Raw genomic sequence first — 22903 nt, forward strand, 5'->3', positions numbered from 1 at the left:
ATAATTCGAAACAGCAGTAACAATACCACTTGAGAGTTTGAAGACTTAAGTAAAAGCGACATGTTCGCCAGACCACTTTTTGAACTATGTCCAGTATTAAAATCCCTCTGGCTGGATTTCGTATAGATCTTCTGCTGGCAACAGCATTAATGTCAAATCGAACAACCGAGGCGGCCAATTAACCGGGCCATTTTGTGAGATAACACGTTTAACAAATTTGGCTGCGGAAGTGTGGCTTGTGGGGCCGTCTTGTTGGAACCACATAAGCCAGTTCGAGCCGAAATATTCGATTATCATTCAGCGGTAGCGATTCCCATTCACAGTAACGTGCCGGTCTTAATCATTACGGAAGAAGTACGGCCAAATGACGCCACCGGCCCATAAACCGCAACATACCGTAATTTTTTAGGGATGCAATAGTAACTCATGGAGTACGTGTGGATTACTGCCTGACGAGTAACGCATATTTTACTAATTATCGCAGAAGATGATTTTTCGATAAAAATTCGGATCATTTTCAAGTTGTTGCTCAGCCCAATTCACGAACACACGATGATTCTGGTGGTTACGCGGCTTCAGTTCTTGCGTCAATTTGAGCTTGTAAGGATGTAGGCTAAGATATTTTCACAAAATTCGCCACCACGACGTCACAGAGACACCCAACGCTTGAGGACGACGTGTGAGATACTGATTTGGGACTTCCTCAATTGATGCGCTAGCGTCAGCAATATTTTCGACACTACGGGCACTTCTTTATCTCAATGGCGAGAGAAAATTTTGAAAATTGTCTGTAGATTAAAATCTTTCCACTAGATGCTAAATTGTTGATCTGACACAACGATTATGGCGATCATAAATTGGATGTAACGCTCTTAAAGTTGAGGCCACTGACTCCGAATATCGGGAGTAAATTTTAATAATTTTAACTCGTTGTTGGATCGTATTTCTTTCCATAATAAAATGGCAAACCTTACTGAAGAGAAATTTCAAACAAATGGGAGAAAATATGGCGTCGTTTGCTGTCCCTATCGGTATACTTTTGTAGCGTCCCTATTGAAAACCCCGTTACATAGGTATCTTGTATGGAAATTTTTTTATTTGACAAAATAAAATATCTTCATTGCTTTAAGCAATGGTAAGATTAAAATAAATCTTTTACAAAAAATTATTGGAAAGCTACAACTAGTTGATCGTCAAGAATCAAGCGCTTCCAGTTCGTGAAGTGCAGACCATTGAGTTTGCTGTTGTACTTATGTACATGCTTGTCAAGAATAGGAAGTTAAGCAAACAGTTGAAAGGGACAATGAACAACAGAATGAAATGACGTCCCACCAAAAAACATTTATATATGCTATTTTATTTAGGAATTGTATCGTAATACCATCAACATCGTTATAAACAACTACAAAAACAAATAAACGCTAAGACTGCAAATAAAGCTCTATAAAAGAGTTATTACAATAGCTATAATAGCGAGAAATAATAATAAATTCTCAAGTGTCACAAATGTTTATTTCGGGGGAGGCACATTCGTAAAGACCCTTATGCAGTATTTTCAATGTGTACACATATTTACAAATGCACATATCGGCGTCGTTTGTGTATACTTACGCACAATGCTGTCGAACATCCACCATAGCGCATTAAGAAGGTGGGCACGGTACGGAGACCGGAATGGCCACAGTAAAATACCGTGAAAATCATTGTTGAAAGGGAGCAAAATTAAATGACGAGATGTCATCGTATAACTGAGAGGTTTTTTTTGTAGAAACGGCCTAAACCATAACAATATCTACATACTCTTTGTCACAATAAAAAGCAACATTTATGTGACTTAGGCGTAAACGAGTTAACTTTCACAATTGTGCGCGTTAAGAAAATACCTAATGGAAGGGATGATAGCATTCTATAAATATCAAACCAAAATTAAATATTTAAATAATACAATAAATTTTAAGCGAATATATTCCTGAAAAATTGTGTTTTATATTATTCAACTTACATTGTGGTAATAGTTACAAATATGGCAGCTGAAACACGGTTTTATTTTTTTACCCTGAATAGGGTATATACCCGAACTAGTCCCTTAGTTTTTGAGGCGCCGGTCTGAAATTTTACATACATACATATGTCTTTTTCATTAAAGAAACTGCTTATTTGTCGGAAGCACCAAATTGGGACCGCTACAGCATATAGTTGCCTTACAAACTGAACGAAAAAATACAAAGCCTTGTATGGAAAACGTATATATTTAACAAACATTTTCATTTCAGTGCATTCTTGCACACTAATGTCAAAATTTCAGCCGAACCGAACTCGTAATTTAATATTTACGTGAAATGTGAAAATGTGGAAACTTTAGAAAAACTGAAAACGAGCAACCTCTGTTGGTCATTCGATTCTAATTTATGGAAGAGGAATTGCGAAGAGAAATATGTACCTCGAAAATGTCTGTCACAGAGGGTAATGTAACAAGAGTCCACTAACCCGTATATTTGCGTATAGACCGTGGATTGAAGGTGCGGGGGATAGCTGAAAGAGCAGGAAGTACAAAAGACCTCGTTGGTCATATAATGAATAAACTATTCACTACGAGAAAGGTGTGGATTCACCATTAGCTCAATCCAGACACGTTAAACGCTATTTAAGCGCAAGTTGATGGCTTTCGTTTTCTGGGACACACAAGGCATGATCTACATCGACTACCTTAAAAAACATAAAACGGTCATAAAACTCTACGTTGACTTTTTGACCAAAAAAATGATTTTCAGCAATGACATTACACCGGCTCACACATTCGCAGTCGCCATGGTCAAATTGATCCATTTATACTACGACCCGAGTCCTCAACTACTTGTACAGTAGTCTTCATATGACTTTTTTGCATTTATAAATGTTCAAAAGGCACCTAACGGCAACCATTTTTGTCAAATTACAATGTTATAGCCCCCAAGGAGGGGGGTAACAAAACAAAACTTTTAATTTTTGAAAATTATTCAGACAGTTTTATAAAAAAACACTCATATTTGGAAGATTTTATTACTTAAAAAAATTATAATTAGTAGTACAAAAAAATAATTCTTTAAATATTTTCGTGCCTGTATTTGCGAAAAATCTCTTCTGAAGCTTTTGTTTCATTTCAACCGATTATGTTCCCAGTATGCCTGTCTGCCTTAGGTTTGGATAAGTTTCAATTTAGAGAAACTGCGCTCTCAACTAGCTACCGACGCAGGAAGAGTTAGCAACACCCGCACTGTCGTAAGCAGCAACAGCTTGAACTTCATTGTACAAGTATAAACCTGTTGCATCCATATCCAGCAGTCCCCCGTGAGTTAATCACTGTTAAATAAAGATCCAAAATTTTTAAGAACTTGTTCCAATTGATCGTATCTTTCATCGATTGACGACAATGCACTATCAAAAATCGCAAAATAGAAACTAAATTTAACATTTTAACAAGAAATAAACAAATAAATAAAATGAGCAGAGAAAATTAATATAAATTCTTACACTCTATGCAATTGCCAAACTTGCCTATATAGACGGGCCGACCCAGAAAACTATTTCTGGTCTAGATTTTCCTAAAGCAAAAAAGAAAAAAAACAATAAACACATGCGGGAGCTGTAGCACATGAAAATTTTCATTAGCTCTGCTGTGCTACCGCTCCCAATTTTTTGCTACCGCTACGCCAGAGCATAGCGCAGAATTTAATTTTTTTCTCCCGCTCCAGCTATAGTTTTTTACCTAACAAAACTCGGAGCAGAGTAGAGCACATACTTTACATTGTTATGCTAAGGCTATGCTGTGGCTCCCGACAAAGTGAGAGCGGTAGCAATAGCATAGCAATAATTTTAGAAATTTTGCTGCTACGGAGTAGTAAATGAGAACCCTGGTGAAAACCAATATGGTTCATGGACCTTGCGAAACTTACAATCCCACTTTGGTTTGTATGTCTGACAATAAATGCACGAAACACTACTCATGTGCTTTTCTTTCGGAAACGGAAATGGGAAATGATGGATATTCACTGACGACAATGGCAGAAAATTACCGTTAAGAGGCGTGAATATCGACGTTAACAACACATCGAAGTTGACAACACATGGATCGTACCATATTCGCCACTTTTGTCTAATTCACATTTGAAACTTATGTCAATGTTGAATATTGCAGATTGGTGAAATCGATCAAATACGTTTGCAAGTACGTCACCAAAGAAAGCAACATAGCGGTTATTAGCCTTGAATGATATGAGATCAGCAGTATCAAATGGGTCGATATGTGAACTGCAATAAAGCGCTTTGTAGGATATTTACTTTTGCAATTCATGAAAGTTTTCCGCCTATTGCGTATTGTGAATGGTACAGTGTGTGCAAATTTTTGAGAACCATGCCAGCAGTTGCATTTGCTGGAACATTATAGTCACTGGAAACAGACGAAGGACAATGCGATAGTTACTTCGCATGCCACAAAAATTCGCATACTTTTCGTGAAGATCATTTCGACATATCAGCCTTCAAATTAGCGTTAATTATGGGATACGAAAAAATGACATTGCCTATGACATTTTACATTGTATTCGCTAAGAATTGGCAAATTTCGGATGATACTTCCAGTGGTTTGATATCAATTTCACCTCCCTTTTGTTAATTCACTTCAACGGAAGATGAACTCATCCGAATATTGGCCATATTATCGTAACTTCAATTGCTTGAGTGCACGCGCAGTTTTAGCTGCCAAAAATACCGATGTTAATGACTTAAACTGGAAGATTCAAAGTCAAATTCCGGGAGGTTTGCGCTCATATAAATCGATCGATCGTCTTGACAAGGAAAACGAAACCGTAAATTATCCAGTGGAATTTCCAAATTCTTTAGAGAGGCTTGGTATGCCCCAGCATAATTTGCGTCTCAAAGTTGGATCTGTGATTATTCTGTTTCACAATCTTCATGCCCCGAAACTATGTAATGGAACCCGACTAATTATGACGCAGTTATCGAATACAAGGGACAGCTATTTCAGTTCAAACGTGTACAATTTCCAGGGAAAATTTCCTTTGCGTTAACAATCAACAGGACACAAGGAAATCGGGAAATGCTATGTTTTTCACACGGCCGGATATATGTGGCGTGTTGACGAGTTGGAAACCCATCTTCTCTGTATCTTTACGCACCAGAACAGAAATCAAAAAATTATGTTTATTAAGCTACGCTACATTAAAAAAAATGTAGAAAAATCGAAAATAAATCATTTTCGACACAATATAATTTCAACTTTTTTTCATTTCAAAACACATAATTTCACGCATGACAACGGCTGCGGGCTCAGCTAGTATCGATTAAAACATCAAAGTTTCTTATGAACTACACCGTTAGCTAATTTCACTATCTTTTTAATGAATGAAGTTATCAAAATAGAAACTAATAATCCATTGAATCGTTTCATTCATATGAAACTTCAAGCAAATGAACATTTTATACTCTTATAACTTGTAAGAATCAAAGGAACATCCTTCAGGTGCAGAAAAAACTTTCTTGACTTATACTGATGGCCATAAACATAGACTTCATTTCATTACTATATTTCAGTTCGCGTCAACTAATATTACGTTTAAAACATCTTGAAATAAGACACGTATCATAAATGATATTAATTCCACCGAAGAGGCTAAGTTAAATATATACGATATTTAGTTGAATTCCACACTCAACGTCAACCAGAGGAACGCAATTTATTTAAGTCGTTTATAACTTAAGAATGGCTGAACCGATTTGGCTTAAAATTGGTGGGGAGGTAACTTAGTAGCAGGGTAAGGACATAGGATACATTTTATCTCTTTATGCTAAAATTCAATACAACTCATAAATAGGAACGCAATTTATTTTATTAGAGATATGTAGTTTTTAAGAAAACTTGTCTATTTAGTTTTATTAATATATCAGACATTTTACTTAACTAAAAGGTAGGATGGAGTTACGTGTAAAAGTTCACGCAAATAAGGAAAGTTCTCTGATTGCCATTCACTTGGGAGGGGCCTAAAGCGATTCTTTTATATATGGCTCAAGCAGCTCACGACTTCGGTCTTAGACCAAGTATCCTCTGGGAAGCCAAAAAAACCGCCTAGCCACTATCCGCATCAAAGCGAAGTTCTTAACATACTGCTGATTTGATCCCACGCCCCGACGGAAGAGAAGTACGATGTGACCAAAGATGCCTTCTATGAACGCTTGAAGCGCATCGCCATGATGTTAAAAACGTGCTTGATGACTTTAACGCCAGGGTGGGCATATAAGGTATCTTTGCTACAGCAGTCGGTGAATTCAGCCTCCACGAGGAAAAACCCTAAATTAGTTGAGGCTGATCGACATCGCCGGGACCCAAGATATGGTCATCTGTTGTACTAGATTCCAGCATAGAAAAATTCACCAAGCTACCTGGCTGTCTCCGGATCGAAAAGCCACCAACCAGATCAATTATGTTGTGATAAATGGAAGACGGTCTCCAGTGTTTCAGACATGCGTACGCTCCGAAGTCCTAACATCGACTGAGACCACTATCTTATTGCAGCCAAGATACGCACCCGTCTCTGTGCAGGAAAAAACGCACGTCAAAAAACACAAGGAAGGTTCGACGTCGAAAAACTGCAATCACAACAGACAGCCGAACGATTTTCTTCTCGACTTGCACTTCTGCTCTCTGAGAGCATTAGTCAACAAACCGGTATAAGGAAACTGTGAGACGGTATTTCAAGCTCCTTACATACAGCTGCGAACGAAATCATTGGTTTTCGGAAAATGCGAAAGAACAGCTGGTAAGATGAGGAGAGCCGTGTCGCAGCGGAGAGAAAGCAGACTGCCTACCTCGCAACGTTACGATCGACCACAACACGTGCGGGATGGGATAGATACCGAGACTTAAAGAGGGAAGTGAGACGCATTTGCAGATAAAAAAAGAGATAAGTCGAAATGCGTGAAGGCTTGACAAGCTGACCGGCAGGGGTAATGCTCGAAAATTCTACGAAAAAATGCGGCGACTAACAGAAGGTTTCAAGACCGGAGCACACTCTTGTAGAACCCCCAGAGGTGACCTAGTAACCCAGAGCATACTAAAACTATGTAGGGAGCACTTCTCCAGCCGGCTGAATGGCAGTGAAAGCATAACGCCAAGAGAAGGTGAACCGAATTTCTTAATAGATGATGATGGAGTAGACGTACCATTGCCCGACAATGAAGAAGTTCTAAAAGCAATTACCCGTCTGAAGAAAAACAAAGGGGCGGAGGCCAATGAATTGCAGGTCGAGCTATTCAAACACGGCGGCGAAGAACTGATAAGGAGCATGCATCAGCTTCTTTGTAGAATATGGTCGGAAAAAAGCATGCCCAACGATTGGAATTTAAGTGTGCTCTGCTCAATCCAACCCACAAAAAGTGGAACCCCACAATCTACGCCATTTTTCCGCAGACGGGAGAAATGGTCCCTCCTTAATTTTGATATGCTGGGCGTCAGTCAATAGATCACCTCTGGGAGTTCTATAAGAGTATGCTCCGGTCAATAAACTTTCTGTTAGTCGCCGCATTTTTTCGTACAATTTTCGAGCACAACCCCATTCGGCCAGCTTGTCAAGCTCTCCCTACACACGCATATCGGCCTCTCTCTTTTTTTTTTCTTATAGTGAAATCTAGTACTACAGGTAACCACATTTCGGTCCCCAACGAATGCGATCAGCCTTAACCCATTTTGGGATGTTTCTTCATGGACGCTGAACTTACCGACCGTTGTGCCAAAGATACCTTTTTTGCCCACCCTGACATCATGGCGGTTGCAGCTGTCATAGGTGCGCCCCAAGCACTCATTGAAGGCATCCTTGGCCATATCTTCCTTCTCTTCTTCAGTTGGATTTGGGCAGTTTTTATCATTAGGTCGGCGTTTTATGTATTTTCACCTAACGGTACTTTGTGTGACAGTGGTTAAATTTTTAGTCAAGTTATCGCTTGCAGGAACGGACGAATAGACGGACAGGCAGAAAGTCTCTTAGATTTCAAAGGATTTTGCCCTTCTGATCATTTAAGTATTCAGAACTCCTATCTCGATTAGGCTTAAGTGATACAAACAACCATTAGGGTAATAAAAATTGTATACTCGCTACAGAGTCATGTTGCAAGAGAAAAGGAAATGTGTTTTTTTATTCTTAAACTTACCAACAAAATGCAAACCAAACTTGGTAGCATTGAATGTAACGGTTATACCACTTTAATGAAAGATCCGTACACTCTTTTGTACGAATTTAACTCAATGTCTTTGTTGTTAGTTTGACATGCAAGTTTTTGGAGAAGTGAGAAAAGGCAGCTATCACTTAAAACGAAAAGCATAATTTTAATATATTGGGTATGTGGGTGCTACGGGTGGCCCTGACCCGATTATATCCATTTTTGTTATTACTAAAGTGTGACACTCAGAAATAGCTGTAAAGTGATGTTATTTTTAATGTCGAGTAGAACGACAAACCAATTTTAGAATTCGCCAAACCCCACCAAAATCTCGACTTAGCTTAACAACTGATTTTTTGTACTCTTGCGCACTATTAACCCAATAGTAATATAGTTCCGGTCCGGTCGGTATACGGTTATGAAGAATTTTACTGTAATAGGCATAAATATAAATATATAAGGACATATAGTATGTATGTAAGTAGTAACGAAGCGGCTTGGAGAATAATCGGTTATCCGTTACATGAAAGGCACCCAACAGTGGCCCATCTTTTTGAGCACTTTCCAAACGACGAGCGCGTGTATTTTACAGAAGCAAACCTGCAAAAACGAGTTGCAACATCAAATCGTAGATGTGCAGGAAAATGCCATATTCCGAGAATAATGTAAGGCGATGGATTTGCATGAAGACGTCGGTGGTGCGTATCCACATCCCCCGGCAACAAGGGAGACATCGCTTGCCGATAATACTAGCCAACGATGATATAATTTTAAACGAAGCGCTGAAACTTATAGGAGGATAATATTTTTTGCGATGGTTGGAAAATTACTGCCCGATTTCGGTATGAGTGCCCCACAGAGAACGGAAGAGCTGTACAATAATTTTGTCAGAAAGTTAGGTTATGATACTGTGCACTCGGTATTCAAGCTCCCGCTAAACCTTGCAATTGAAGAAACGCTTATTTTCAACATCAACAAAAGTAATAGTCGCGGTGCTCTATTGCAATGGTGCAAATTGAACGTGTGGGACGAATCCACAATGTCGCAAAAGCGAGCGATTGAAGATGGGTGGCGTGGTCGTCTTGCTGGCAGATGATTTCCGGCAGACGTTGCAAGGAACCGCGGCGAATGAGATAAACGCATGCACAGTGGAAAACTAACATGAGAGTGCATTTTTTCAATGATCTGGACTCTTCGCACAAACGCTTCTCGAGGTCGGCGAAGGTCGTATGGCAACGAAGAGAGTTATAAAGACGTCAAAATTTGGTAAAAAAAAACATAACAAAAAAAATTATATTCATTGATAAAGTAAGTTCGTTTGCAATTTTTTGCAAAATTTTCGTTTTTATAAAAAGTATAGTAACTTAGTAAATTTTTTACCGATTTTTGAAAAGAAACATTTGTTAAACTCGATATTAAACGTACTCTTTGAATCAAATTAAATAATGTGTAAAAATATCGCCAATGTCAGAAAAAGAGTAACAAAAGTTAAGGTTGTTGTGCAAAAACAATTAAATCTCTTAAGCTATATAAAGACATCTATATATCAAAAAATCGAAAGATCTGATATTCTTCTCTCTTAAACCGTTCTTAAATTCAAAATCGGTTGATAATTAGTTAAAAGTTTTACACCGTTACAGTAATTGCTTCTTGATTTTTACACAGGAAAGTGAAAGAACCGAATGGCATTTAAAATTGTGTTATATGGTATGTAGATGTGGCTGTAGTCCGATTTCATTTATTTTAACTAAAATCGGTCGAGCGGTTCTCGAGATAAGTGTTTTCACTTAAAAGGGGGGGGTGCCACACCCATCGTCCAATTTCGACTCCGACTCCATTAAAGCCCGGTCTTGCCATCTTGCGGGTAAAATTTCATGTCTCTGGCGTATTTATTTATTGATTTATCGCGTTTTTACGTTAGGTTTATCGCAATAGAAAATCTCATAATATTTGCGCTAGGCGTATTTGGTTGTTATATGTTAAGTGGTTTCAAAGATATGAACATTAAACATTTTAGGGAACGGAGCCACCCCCACTTTTTTCCCCACAGGTACTCCCTAGCACTGCGTTTTCCTGTGCCAAATTGGAGTTTTATATCTTAAGTTATTGTTAGTTATGGCACTTTATATGACGCATACCAAGTTTCATCAAGATATTTAAATTTTTACTCAAGTTACAGCTTTCACGGACCGACAGACGGACAATCATCCGGATTTCAACTCGTTTAGTCATCCTGATTACTTAATTATTTATTTTCTATGTTATCTCAATTAGTTTTAGGTTACGTACAATCGTTAGGTGAACAAAACTATTATACTCTGTAGCAACACTTTCCAGGTGTTTCGACTTTATTCCTTTTTGTAGCACTGTGTTATTCTCAGAAAAGATGCTCATTGTGTTGCATTAAAAATCCTACATTGACTGATATACAGTCTAAAGTCAAACAGAAGTTCGAAAATCTTCGTATGAGGTATACAGGGATTGAAGGGAGTTCTAACCCGATTTTACCCTTTTCTAGCACAAAGGCCCGTGTTGGTAAGAATGAGTAATCACCTGGATATCGATTCGTCTCGTTATATATGTATATATCTAAAGAACATTTCATGATTTTAGTTTTTGATTTTTTACGTTTTTCTTATATTTTTAATAAAAAAGTTTCCAAAGGAAAAGTTGTAGGAAATTAAATTTCGGGTAATTCTGATAGGCTTAAATAAAAAATTGTATCAAAGTCAATGAATCAAATTTTAGGTACAAACGTTTTAAAAAAATCCATATTTATTTAAAATTATTTTTAATTAAATCGCTTATACCTCTCATATCTCTGAAACCAAGCATTTTTACAGAGATCTGTTTTGTCCGAAACTTAATTTATCTCTATTAGTTCTAACGACCCTTAAGTGAACAAAATATTTGTACCAGCATGTTGCGAGAGTACATGTAAAAAAACTGTGGATATTATACTTTTCCCAATGCGCACAGAAAAAGAAAGTCCCGAGCATGAGACGATTTTATTGACGTTAAATCGACAATGAACATCGTGGAAAATCGAATCTGTTTTAAACTAAGTACCATCTATATCCAGTAGTAGTAGTAGGTTATTTTCATTAAGTGATTTTACACCTGGTATATTACATTTGTTTATTTCGGTATTATTATTACTTCTATCAAAGTATTTATTATTATTGATTATTATTTGTTATAATTTTCTATTTAGGTTTATGATCGAAATCCTTTTAAACAATAAACACATCACGTTTAATTTACCACAATCCTTCCACATTAGGTATGGTTTTCAAACCGACGCGCAAAATGGAGACGCGAAGAAAAACTACGAACTCAACGGCGCTCAGCGGACCATATCAGCAATAATGGCGGTTCTGTCGGTGGTCGGTCGAGCACCGGCAATACGGCTGCAATTTCCGCCGCTGCCGTGGTCAGTAATCAAAGTGGATCTGGGATAAATGGAGTTGGCAGCGTCGGAGTGGGCGGTGGTGCAGCCGCCGACATCAATTCCGCTAGCAACAATGGTAGCGCCGCAGCAGGTTCAAATGGAGGTGGAACAAGCGCTTCAGCAGCGGTGTCAATACCAGGCACAAGTGATGGTGGTTCAGCCATTTCGGCACTGGGTGATTCAGCAGCCGCAGCAGCAGTGACAGCTGTTGTGGTTGGTGGTCATGGCAGCTCAGTTAGTCCTCCTTTACAATCTATTGCGCCTCGCCTTCCCCTGAACACTGGTTTCAACACGATGTATTCTTCGATACCACAGCCCATCGCTACAATCGCAGAGAACTACAAGTAGGTTATCTATATTGGAGTGCTTACCTCACATTGCACTAAAATTAGAGTATTTTAAGAAATATTGCTGTAATTTTGGCTTACAATAAAATATTTTACAGATATAATTTTCTATATTTCAGCTCTATGACCTCGTCTTTGAGCTCAATGACGTCAACTTGTTTACAGCAACGCGATGGCTATCCATATATGTTTCACGATCCACTTACGTTGGGTTCTGTGCCCTATGCAGGTCACACACGACCATCTTGCAATCCTGCCGCGGCCCATCAACAGCCCCCACCACAACATACATCGGTATATGGAGGCGGTGCAGCAAATGCATCTGGCGGTACAGGTAGAAATATTCGATGTTAATAGCCTAATGATGAACAAATGCTAAAGGTGTTTGCTAAAAGTAAACGACATTAATAAAGCTTGGGGCTCATAATTCTACCTAATTGGTTTTAAACTTCATCCGATTTCCGAAGTCCACCTACCGAGCACCACTCTGCTTTACCAAAGATTATGATTCTATATGTATATGATTTTTAATTATTTACTTAGATAAAGTTTATCAATTAAAAATTGAATACTATATATGCTCATTTTTATTTCAGATAACCATACATTTCCAGGTGTCATATCGGCAGGTGTGTCTGTACCCGTGCAAATACCCGCTCAAAGTGCTAGCGATTTAACCAGCACTAATTACTGGCCCCGTCTCCAGTGATCGACACTGTTACTAACTCCGTCGTCAACCGCATCAGTAGCTAACATTGGAACAGGTCAGTCGTCAATTGGTTCTCTAACTGGTTCGCCTCGCCCAGACATTAGTGTTTCTGCTGCGGCTGCCGCAGCAGCTGTGGTCGCAAACGCAGCCGCGGCGACGTCCGTAGCTGCTGCAGCAGCGGCAGCAGCTGTTGCTTCTGCAGCTATAAACGCGAGCGCTAATGCAGTAAGCGGTGGCAGTGGTGGCTTTGTCACCATAGGCACACCTTCACCTGTCGGCAGCAACGCAAGCAGCAGTCATAGTACGTTTAGTGGTTGCAACACCGGCAGCGGATTACAGGCCAATGCTAGAGGAGCAATAGTAGAAGCGACAAATAACACAATTAACGATTTCAATGAGAACGAAACTATCGGCCCAGGCAACAGAACATCGGCAGAAACAATTTTGGCAACACCACCATCGACACTAATGCTAACTGTTCAACAGCAACAACAACAAGGCATACAAAGAGTGATGCAACAACAACAACACCATCACTATTCACATCCTCATTACAGCCATCATGTGCACGGTCACCACCACCAATATCAACAATTGCAGCATTTGCATCAACATCAGCAATATCTAACCGCTCATGCGGCACAACATCACCGACACCAACAAATGCAGTCCCACAAACAGCCGCAGCATCAAATGCAAACAGTTTTGCAACATCACCCACATGCCCATTCACATTCGCTGCTGCATGCACATTCACAACAGCAGCATGAACCGCACTGTTACCACTAGCGATAAATGAACAAATATAAAAAAACAAGATACTCGAACCTCTTACTTAAATACATTATTTTAGAGGCCTTCGATTCGTCAAAACTTAGATAGTGAGGAATCGATAAAACAACTGGTGTAATCCAATATAGATAGTAAAGAAAGAGATTATAACACCTAATGAGCTATCCACATATGTACTCGCTGCTATTAAATTCTTGACTTGAAAACGGTGAAATTGCATTCACATGTAAAGTGACCAAGACAAACCTAACCATTCTTGTATATAAACACATTCGTATATTCAGAAACATAGACCTTTTCTCATTTTCTAAAGTAATCAGAACAAAGAAATAAGGAACAAAAAACATTGGAAACCTAAATTTTGAACACAAAAATAGTTTACGTAAATATTTTAAAAATTACGTTAACATGTAAGGAAGGAAATTCTTAACACAAAATCAGTTACGTACATTTTTGAAATATCGGGTGTAACCGAACATTTTATACTCTTGCAACTTGCAGGAATAAAGCCGGGAATGTTTTTGAAGTGCTAGCAAAACCTTATATCTAACAAGTAAGAAAGGGTATTATTGCTAAAAACATCCTCAAATGAGATATGTGTGATACGTGATTAACTGGATCGTAGAAACTAAATTTAATATGTTGAGTTAATGTGGAAAAATCAATCAAAAGATCAGAATTCACTATTTAAGGGATTTGAAGTTTCGGCCTAGTTCAAAACCAATTACATTCTAATTCAATGTTACACCATATAATTTTTAAGAAAACTTGTCCATTTTATACTATTGTATTTTGCAAGAATCAAGGCCAGGGAAATACTTTAACACATAAAACGTCAACCAAAGAATCGGAATCTAAGCAATTTTGCATACATATACTCGTACATATACATATCTACTCAATATAACTCATACACTGACCGACAAATTCGGCATATGATTTCTAAGAACAACGAAAACTATTATAGGTAATATATGGAAGTATTAACTATTGTCATGCCAAATAATAAAAAAATATTCCCTGGGTTTCATTAACGTACCTCACATACAATCACCAATCATATGGAGCAAAGTCAGCGTGATGTTCGAAAATCCTAGTAATATTTATATGGGAGCTAGGTAAAATTTTGGGTCAATTGTATCTACTTTAGGTATAAAGCTGTTATGAGTAAAACACATTCTGTAATTTTCATTGAGAGAACTCAAATATTGGCCGATACGTATATGTCCACCATAACGTCACCTAGAAGTTCGCAAATCTTAATATCAGGGTAGTATTGACCCAATTCAATACATTTTTGATGCACAAAGTTACTATTGTCAGGAAAGGATTCTCTCTGAATTTCAATTGTATATCTCATACATTGACCGATATTTTCAGTCTAGACCGGAGATACTGGCTTGAACATATTTGGTACTTAGGGGTTTGAACAGTTTTGGTTGAATTTGAACAAATTTTTGTTATAAGGTGGCATACCCTAAAGGCATTATTCGTACAAAAATTTATCCCGTTATATTAATTACTACTTGATTTGATCACTGTAAAGAAAGAGGCCGAAATGCGTGAGTATGAAGAGCTTGATAAGCTGGCCGACAGGGGTATTGCTCGAGAATTCTGGGAAAGAATACGGCGGCTTATAGAAGGTTTCAAGACCGGAGCATACTCTTGTAGAACCCCCAAAGGTGATCTAGTCACCGATGCCCAGAGCATACCTAAATTATGGAGGGAACATTTCTCCAGCCTGCTGAATGGCAGTGAACGCACAACACCAGGAGAAGGAGAACCCGATTCCCCAATCGATGACGATGGAGCCGACGTTCCATTACCCGACCATAAAGAATTTCGAATAGCAATTACCCGTCTGAAGAACAACAAAGCAGCGAGGGATTGCCTGCCGAGCTATTTAAACACAGCGGCGAAGAATTGATAAGGAGCATTCATCAGCTTCTTTGTAAAATATGGTGGGACGAAAGCATGCCCAACGATTGGAGTTTAAGTGTGCTATCCCCAATCCATAAAAAAGGTGACCCCACAATCTGCGCCAACTACCGTGGGATAAGCCTCCTTAACATCGCGTATAAGGTTCTATCGAGCGTATTGTGTAAATGATTAAAGCCCACCGTCAACGAACTGATTGGACCTTATCAGTGTGGCTTTAGACCTGGCAAATCAACAACCGACCAGATGTTCACCATACGCCAAATCTTGGAAAAGACCCGTGAAAGAAGAATCGACACACACCACCTCTTCGTCGATTTCAAAGCTGCTTCCGACAGCACGAAAAGGAGCTGCTTTTATGCCGCGATGTCTGAATTTGGTATCCCTGCAAAACTAATACGGCTGTGTAAACTGACGTTGAGCAACACCAAAAGCTCCGTCAGGATCGGGAAGGACCTCTCCGAGCCGTTCGATACCAAACGAGGTTTCAGACAAGGCTGCTGGAGAAAATAATCCGAGCTGCAGAACTTAATATTGATATCATCGGCCTCAACACCCGCGCCGTTAGTTCTGCTTTCTCCAGACTGGACAAGGAAGCAATGCAAATGGGTTTGGCAGTGAACAAGGGCAAGACGAAATATCTCCTGTCATCAAACAAACAGTCGTCGTACTAGCAACTTGGCTCTCCCGTCACTGTTGACAGTCATAACTTTGAAGTCGTAGACAATTTCGTCTATCTTTGAACCAGCGTAAACACCACCAACAATGTCAGCCTAGAAATCCAATGCAGGATAACTCTTGCCAACAGGTGCTACTTCGGACTGAGTAGGCAGTTGAGAAGCAAAGTTCTCTCTCGACGAACAAAAACCATACTCTATAAGTCACTCATAATTCCCGTCCTGCTAAATGGTGTAGAGGCCTGGACGATGACAACAACTGATGAGTGGGCGTTGCGAGTTTTCGAGAGAAAAGTTTTGCGAAAGATTTGTGGTCTTTTGCGCGTTGGCCACAGCGAATACCGCATTCGATGGAACGATAAGCTGTACGAGATATACGACGACATTGACATAGTTCAGCGAATTAAAAGACAGCGGCTACGCTGGCTAGATCATGTTGTCCGGATGGACGAAAACACTCCAGCTCAGAAAGTATTCGACGCTGTACCCGCCGGGGGAAGCAGAGGAAGAGGAAGACCTCCACTCCGTTGGAAGGACCAAGTGGAGAAGGATCTGGCCTCGCTTGGAATATCCAATTGGCGCCCCGTAGCGAAAAGAAGAAACGACTGGCGCGCTGTTGTTAACTCGGCTATAATCGCGTAAGCGGTGTCTACGCCAATAAAGAAGAAGAAGAAGAAAGTGAAAAGAAAGGCAGTGGTCCCATTACGCCCATCTACGAATACGTAATTTTTTTGTACAAAGGAACCCGGATACCAAGTTTCAGCAAGATATTTCAATTTGTTCTCAATTTACAGCATGACCGGACGGACGAACGGACAGATAGACAGTCGCCCGGATTTCAACTATTCTCGTCATCCTGATCATTTATATACATAGTATATGTATAAATAACCTTATATACATATATCTCCCTTAGTTGTAGGGGATACGTACAATCGTTAGGTGAACACAACTACTATTATACTCTGTAGCAACAGGTTGCAAGAGTATAAAAATGTTGCGAAAGATTAAAACTTCAATTATTCGATGAAATCGTGAATAACAATCAAATTTGATATATGATTGATTTATAAGACATAAACTTAGACTATATTTTTATTATTATTGCTAACAACATCTTCAAATGAGATATGTGTGATACGTGATTAACTGGATCGTAGAAACTAAATTTAATATGTTGAGTTAATGTGGAAAAATCAAATCAAAAGATCTGAATTAACTATTTTAAGGATTTGAAGTTTCGGCCTAGTTCAAAACCAATTACATTCTGATTCAACGTTACACCATACAATTTTTAAGAAAACTTGTCCATTACAATTATAGTATTACTATTTTAATGAAACTAAAATATCACACATTTTGACCAACCTGAAAGATTTAAATACAGATATAAAGACAGAAATCATTTAATATGGTATTTTGAGGGCAGAAAAATGGACGGGCTGATTGCATTAATTTTGACATTGCTCAGGTATACTCCACAACGTGTTTTGAAGCAATTTTATGTATAAACAATACTAACATTGTGACAAATTCGGCATAAAATTGGTTAGAATAAGGAAAATCATTTTGAGTTAGCCTATTATCATTTAGTTACCTATTTTTGCCAATACTACGTACAATTAACATGCCACAGACTAATAAAATGCTCTCAGGGTTTCATTAAGGTACCTCACATACAAACACCGATCATATGGAGTCAGCTCGACCACGTTCCAAAATCCTTTTATTAGTTATTTGGGGGCTAGGTCAAGTTTTCACCCAATGTTATCCATTTTGGGCAATGGGCATTGGGTTATGAATTAAGCACGCTCTCTTATTTTCATTGAATTAACTCACATATTGACCCATATATGCGATATAAAGTCACCCGGAAGTTCGACCACTTTTATATAAGGTGTATGGGGGCTAAGGGAAGTATAGACCAGATTCCACCCATTTTTGCCACACAGACAAACTTCAGTTATATGTCTCACAGTTTGCCCGATGTCCATATGTTCCATATGTTCGGAACCTGGAGGCTTCAACCTCTAGGGCTCTATGGACTACACCCATTGTTTCAGAATTTGTACCCCAAATGTGCCCCTTCAACAGCGATCCCCTGTGATAAATTACAGTTTAATATCTTAGTAATTAGTTATGGAACTTTATTTGTTTTAGTTTAATGACGTTTTCGAGGCCGACTACGCCTATCTTCAAACTCATCCCCATTCATTAAAGTATCTAAATTTATACTCAAGGTACAGCTTGCACAGACGGACGGACCACTATCTGTCCTCTGTGTTCAACTCGTGTCGTCATCCTAATCGATAATGTAAAGATAATCCTATATCTATCTCGATTAGTTTTAGGTGATGTAAGTAATCTTCCGCAAAACCTTTCTCTTGAAAATTCGTCACATCGTCTCATCAGATGTTGTCATTGTCCATCCCTCTGCACCATATAGCAGGACGGGAATAATATGGCGTCTTCGGCGTGATCAAACATCAGATATGATAATAGATGTCCCTGTTTAAGCGAAGAAACCTTAGTATAGCGGCGGAGTTGTACTTGTTATACGTTAGCCTGAACTTAGTAGACTTGTTATTTTTTTTGCCTGTGATAAAGGCTTAGATCCTCAAGAATCATTCCTTAAGTTGTTTATGAAGATAACCATAACATCAATCACCTTGTAAGAACACTACCCGATCGCGGAACAACGAGTTAATTAAAGCTAGTTAGCGGAGGAATCTTTATGTCGTAAGCTTTTAAAACAATTTTGCGCTGACAAATTGTAGAAATTCCGAACTTTGAAGAATATATAAATGAGTGGGCATTCATTAACGTTAGTAAAGTGCTGTTGCTTTAATTTATTCAATTTAGTCGTACAATCGGCGTTCAATTCAGTTTAAGTAATACTTTTTGTAAATTCTCAAAATATTGTACAACATATTCATATTAGTACATATGTACATAAATACGTATAAATATATATGTAAAATGTGCATAAATCTATTATAGAATAGAATGGGTAACTTCGGTTTTTGTTGGGAGCCACTTGACGGAAGAATTGCAATTTGTTAATAATTAAAGAAGAATAAATGCAGCATAGCCGACAACGAAACTTAATATGTTACACATAGTAAATATGTAGAAAATTAGTTTAAGTATAGATATAAAGTCAGTAGAAAATGATGAGACGTTTATGGTAAAACTGATGCATCCCTTCACATTACGGTGTCCATTACTTCCCTAGTTGATTGTGTTTCGGCAAGCGCCGCCTGAAATTTCAGTTTTAGCTCTAAATAATAGGTTGATCGAAAAGAAACCGGTGATTTTGCATACAAACGGCGTTGACAATTTTTTGAACGGCTTATGACTCTGTTATTGCATTTTTGCTTTTGTCAAATATCAGCAGGCACTTTTACCTTGCCTTAGAAAAAAAGCGCGCGTAATTTTATTTATATTTGTTTGTTTGGCGGCAATTTTAATATGGAGCCCACAAAGGAGCATTTTCGTCATATTTACTTTATTATTTCCGTAAAGGAAAAAATGCAGCTCAGGTTGCTAAAAAGTTACGTGATGTGTATGGTGACAAAGCCTTAAAAGAAACACAGTGTCAAAGTTGGTTTGTCAAATTCCGTTCAGGTCGGCCAAGTGCAGTTGATAATGACGTCATCAAGGCTTCAACCTAATCGGATCGTCATGTAACTGAGCGTGAGATTGGAGAGAAGTTAAATATACCACAATCAACCATACATGATCATATACGACGTCTTGGGTAAAAAAACTAAAACTCAAAAATATGTTTGAAAAAATCACCGGTCTCTTTTAAGCCAATATATGGACCTAGCGTAAACAAGGGCTTTATTCTCAATTTAAACCGTACATAAATCATGTGTATATAGCATGTTTATAGCATGGGATTCTTTGATATTTTAAATTAAAGAAGTAAACCTATAACCTTGGAAAAATTATATTCTAGTACAAAATTTTTCACTCTGCAAAAAAGGTCCGCATGATTTTTTCTTAAACACATTCTTACATTCTCTTAAATATTATAGGTAGTCAAAGTTATACATAAAATGACCTTAGCATTCATATAAGTGATTTACACATTCTGTGTTGCTCATACGACATTACCATACATACATATATGAATATTATAAATTTGATGCATAACTTTAACTGCGTAAACTTTTAAAGTATTGTTTTAATGAAAAAAATGATTCGGCCCTTTTTTTTGGAGCGGAAAATTTCGCATTGCAAATATAATTTTTCCATCGTTGTAGATTAGTTTGCTTTAGAAATAAAGATATTATTGCAAAGGATCAAAAAAGCCCGTATAAAATATATGGGAAAAGTAATTTAGCACAGTTTTAATTGAAAATAAAGAGCTTGTTTACATTGGATCCTTCTCTTTAGGACAAAGACGGAAACTTCAGGGAAGGCGTATTAAAAAAAAATAATTTGGGAAATAACGAATACCCTACTTCACATGAACGTTAAAAATATTATAGTGCTACAATGTACTCGTATCTTCATATACATATATGAAGTCATATTTACACTTGCATGGTTTTTAAATTATTTACATTTCATAATCTAAATATAGAATTATTGTAGGAATTATTTGTAATCGTCATTTTCGAATTAATGTAATGTAATCATGTAAGAAACATTATTTTATTTACACTGCTTTGTATATACATAAAAAGCCGCATACACAAGTATATACATTTACGTGTACACACATATTATGTGAATAGGTATAGTGCATAAAATTTATATTTATACAAAGGGTTTTTGCCTGGTAACGAGGCTGCGTTGCAGGTACATATAAACCATTTTTAAATTATCGTGTTTATTTCTAACAAAATTCGAAACTTTAAAAATATATGTTGGCTTATGCAAATTATAGTATTTCTCTACTTCATTTTCCAGTTTGTACAATTTGATAATAAAATGTTTCGCTTCACAGGAGCCTCAACCTCATTTTACTACATATTGGGTTCTGTTAAGCTTCATTTTTGTGAAATCGCCACATCTAATTGATATTTTCAGTGCGCGTCATATGTAATGGGAAATACATATGAAGTGCCAAATCTGTACGAACAAAAACAAAACATGTTAACAAAGAGAGACATGTTACACTTGGTACTGTACATTTTGCTCGAACCTTTCAGAATTTACTCACCCTTATTAGCAGGGATAATGGGATGCCCAACTTATTCCAGTGTGAGAGCGCCTCAAAATAAGCGTTTTTTATAACATTTTCCATTATGGCCAGATCGAACAAAATAAGAATTTTTGGGCATTTTAAATTAAAACACCCAACATTTATTACGATTGCAAATTATTATATCGGGTGATTTTTTAAGAGCTTGATAACTTTTTTTAAAAAAAAAACGCATAAAATTTGCAAAATCTCATCGGTTCTTTATTTGAAACGTTAGATTGGTTCATGACATTTACTTTTTGAAGATAATTTCATTTAAATGTTGACCGCGGCTGCGTCTTAGGTGGTCCATTCGGAAAGTCCAATTTTGGGCAACTTTTTCGAGCATTTTGCCGGAATAGCCCGAATTTCTTCGGAAATGTTGTCTTCCAAAGCTGGAATAGTTGCTGGCTTATTTCTGTAGACTTTAGACTTGACGTAGCCCCACAAAAAATAGTCTAAAGGCGTTAAATCGCATGATCTTGGTGGCCAACTTACGGGTCCATTTCTTGAGATGAATTGTTCTCGAAGTTTTCCCTCAAAATGGCCATAGAATCGCGAGCTGTGTGGCATGTGGCGCCATCTTGTTGAAACCATGTCAACCAAGTTCAGTTCTTCCATTTTTGGCAACAAAAAAGGATTTGTTAGCATCGAACGATAGCGATCGCCATTCACCGTAACGTTGCGTCCAACAGCATCTTTGAAAAAAAATACGGTCCAATGATTCCACCAGCGTACAAACCACACCAAACAATTGCATTTTTCGGGATGCATGGGCAGTTGGGCCACCAAGATCATGCGATTTAACGCCTTTTAGACTATTTTTGTGGGGCTACGGTCAAGTCTAGAAGTCTACAGAAACTCAGCCAGCACCTATTCCAGCTTTGGAAGACAACATTTCCGAAGAAATTCGGGCTATTCCGGCCGAAATGCTCGAAAAAGTTGCCCAAAATTGGACTTTCCGAATGGACCACCTAAGACGCAGCCGCGGTCAACATTTGAATGAAATTATCTTCAAAAAGTAAATGTCATGAACCAATCTAACGTTTCAAATAAAGAACCGATGAGATTTTGCAAATTTTATGCGTTTTTTTTTAAAAAAAAGTTATCAAGCTCTTAAAAAATCACCCGATATATTGGACTTTTAATATATGACGAAACTACTTAAATCCTTTTTTATGATTTTATGGTATACTAAAACCACTGACTTTTGATCTTTCAATACTTAATAAGGTGGATTAAGCCTGTTAGTTCTCAATTATCAAATGTTGTTAATCATTAAATTTAAATTTCGCATTTTCTTTGATTTTCATTGCTTTAAATTTTTATTAGCGATCTTGAACAGCAGCAACAAATTCCTCCGTTTACATATTTTTTTGGTAAGATTTCAATCTGGCCGTCGCTCGTTTCCAATTGCTAAACGTCAAAACCTCCCCAATCCAGTCAACTGTCAAAGTTTAGGTGGTTTTGACGTTTAGCAATTGTTCTCTCACTTCTAGTGAGAGAGGAGTTGGACATCTCTTTATCTCTGCTTAGTAGTGTGTTGCAGCCAACGTTTGAAAAGCTACGCTACTCCCGTAGCAT

The 22903-nt window shown here is 37.9% G+C and overlaps 2 protein-coding genes across 2 annotated transcripts in view; both read left to right on the forward strand.

The window, feature by feature from the left end:
- Nucleotides 1-12736, forward strand: part of LOC120779583 (paired box protein Pax-6-like) — a 29702-nt gene extending 16966 nt beyond the window's left edge. The window contains exons 5-7 of the mRNA XM_040111926.1: nucleotides 11492-12003; nucleotides 12126-12340; nucleotides 12603-12736. Of these exons, the coding sequence (XP_039967860.1) occupies nucleotides 11492-12003; nucleotides 12126-12340; nucleotides 12603-12715 (840 nt within the window). The 3' untranslated portion in view covers nucleotides 12716-12736. The remainder of the gene's footprint in view (nucleotides 1-11491; nucleotides 12004-12125; nucleotides 12341-12602) is intronic.
- A 199-nt stretch (nucleotides 12737-12935) lies between these two features.
- On the forward strand, nucleotides 12936-13504 carry LOC120779584 (G-box-binding factor-like). The gene is made up of 2 exons (XM_040111927.1): nucleotides 12936-12940; nucleotides 12997-13504. Exons 1-2 carry the CDS (start codon nucleotides 12936-12938, stop codon nucleotides 13502-13504), a joined length of 513 nt encoding a protein of 170 aa, XP_039967861.1.
- The last annotated feature ends 9399 nt before the right edge of the window (nucleotides 13505-22903 follow it).

The sequence above is a fragment of the Bactrocera tryoni genome, unplaced genomic scaffold, assembly GCF_016617805.1.
Source record: "Bactrocera tryoni isolate S06 unplaced genomic scaffold, CSIRO_BtryS06_freeze2 scaffold_11, whole genome shotgun sequence".
Lineage (NCBI taxonomy): Eukaryota > Metazoa > Arthropoda > Insecta > Diptera > Tephritidae > Bactrocera > Bactrocera tryoni.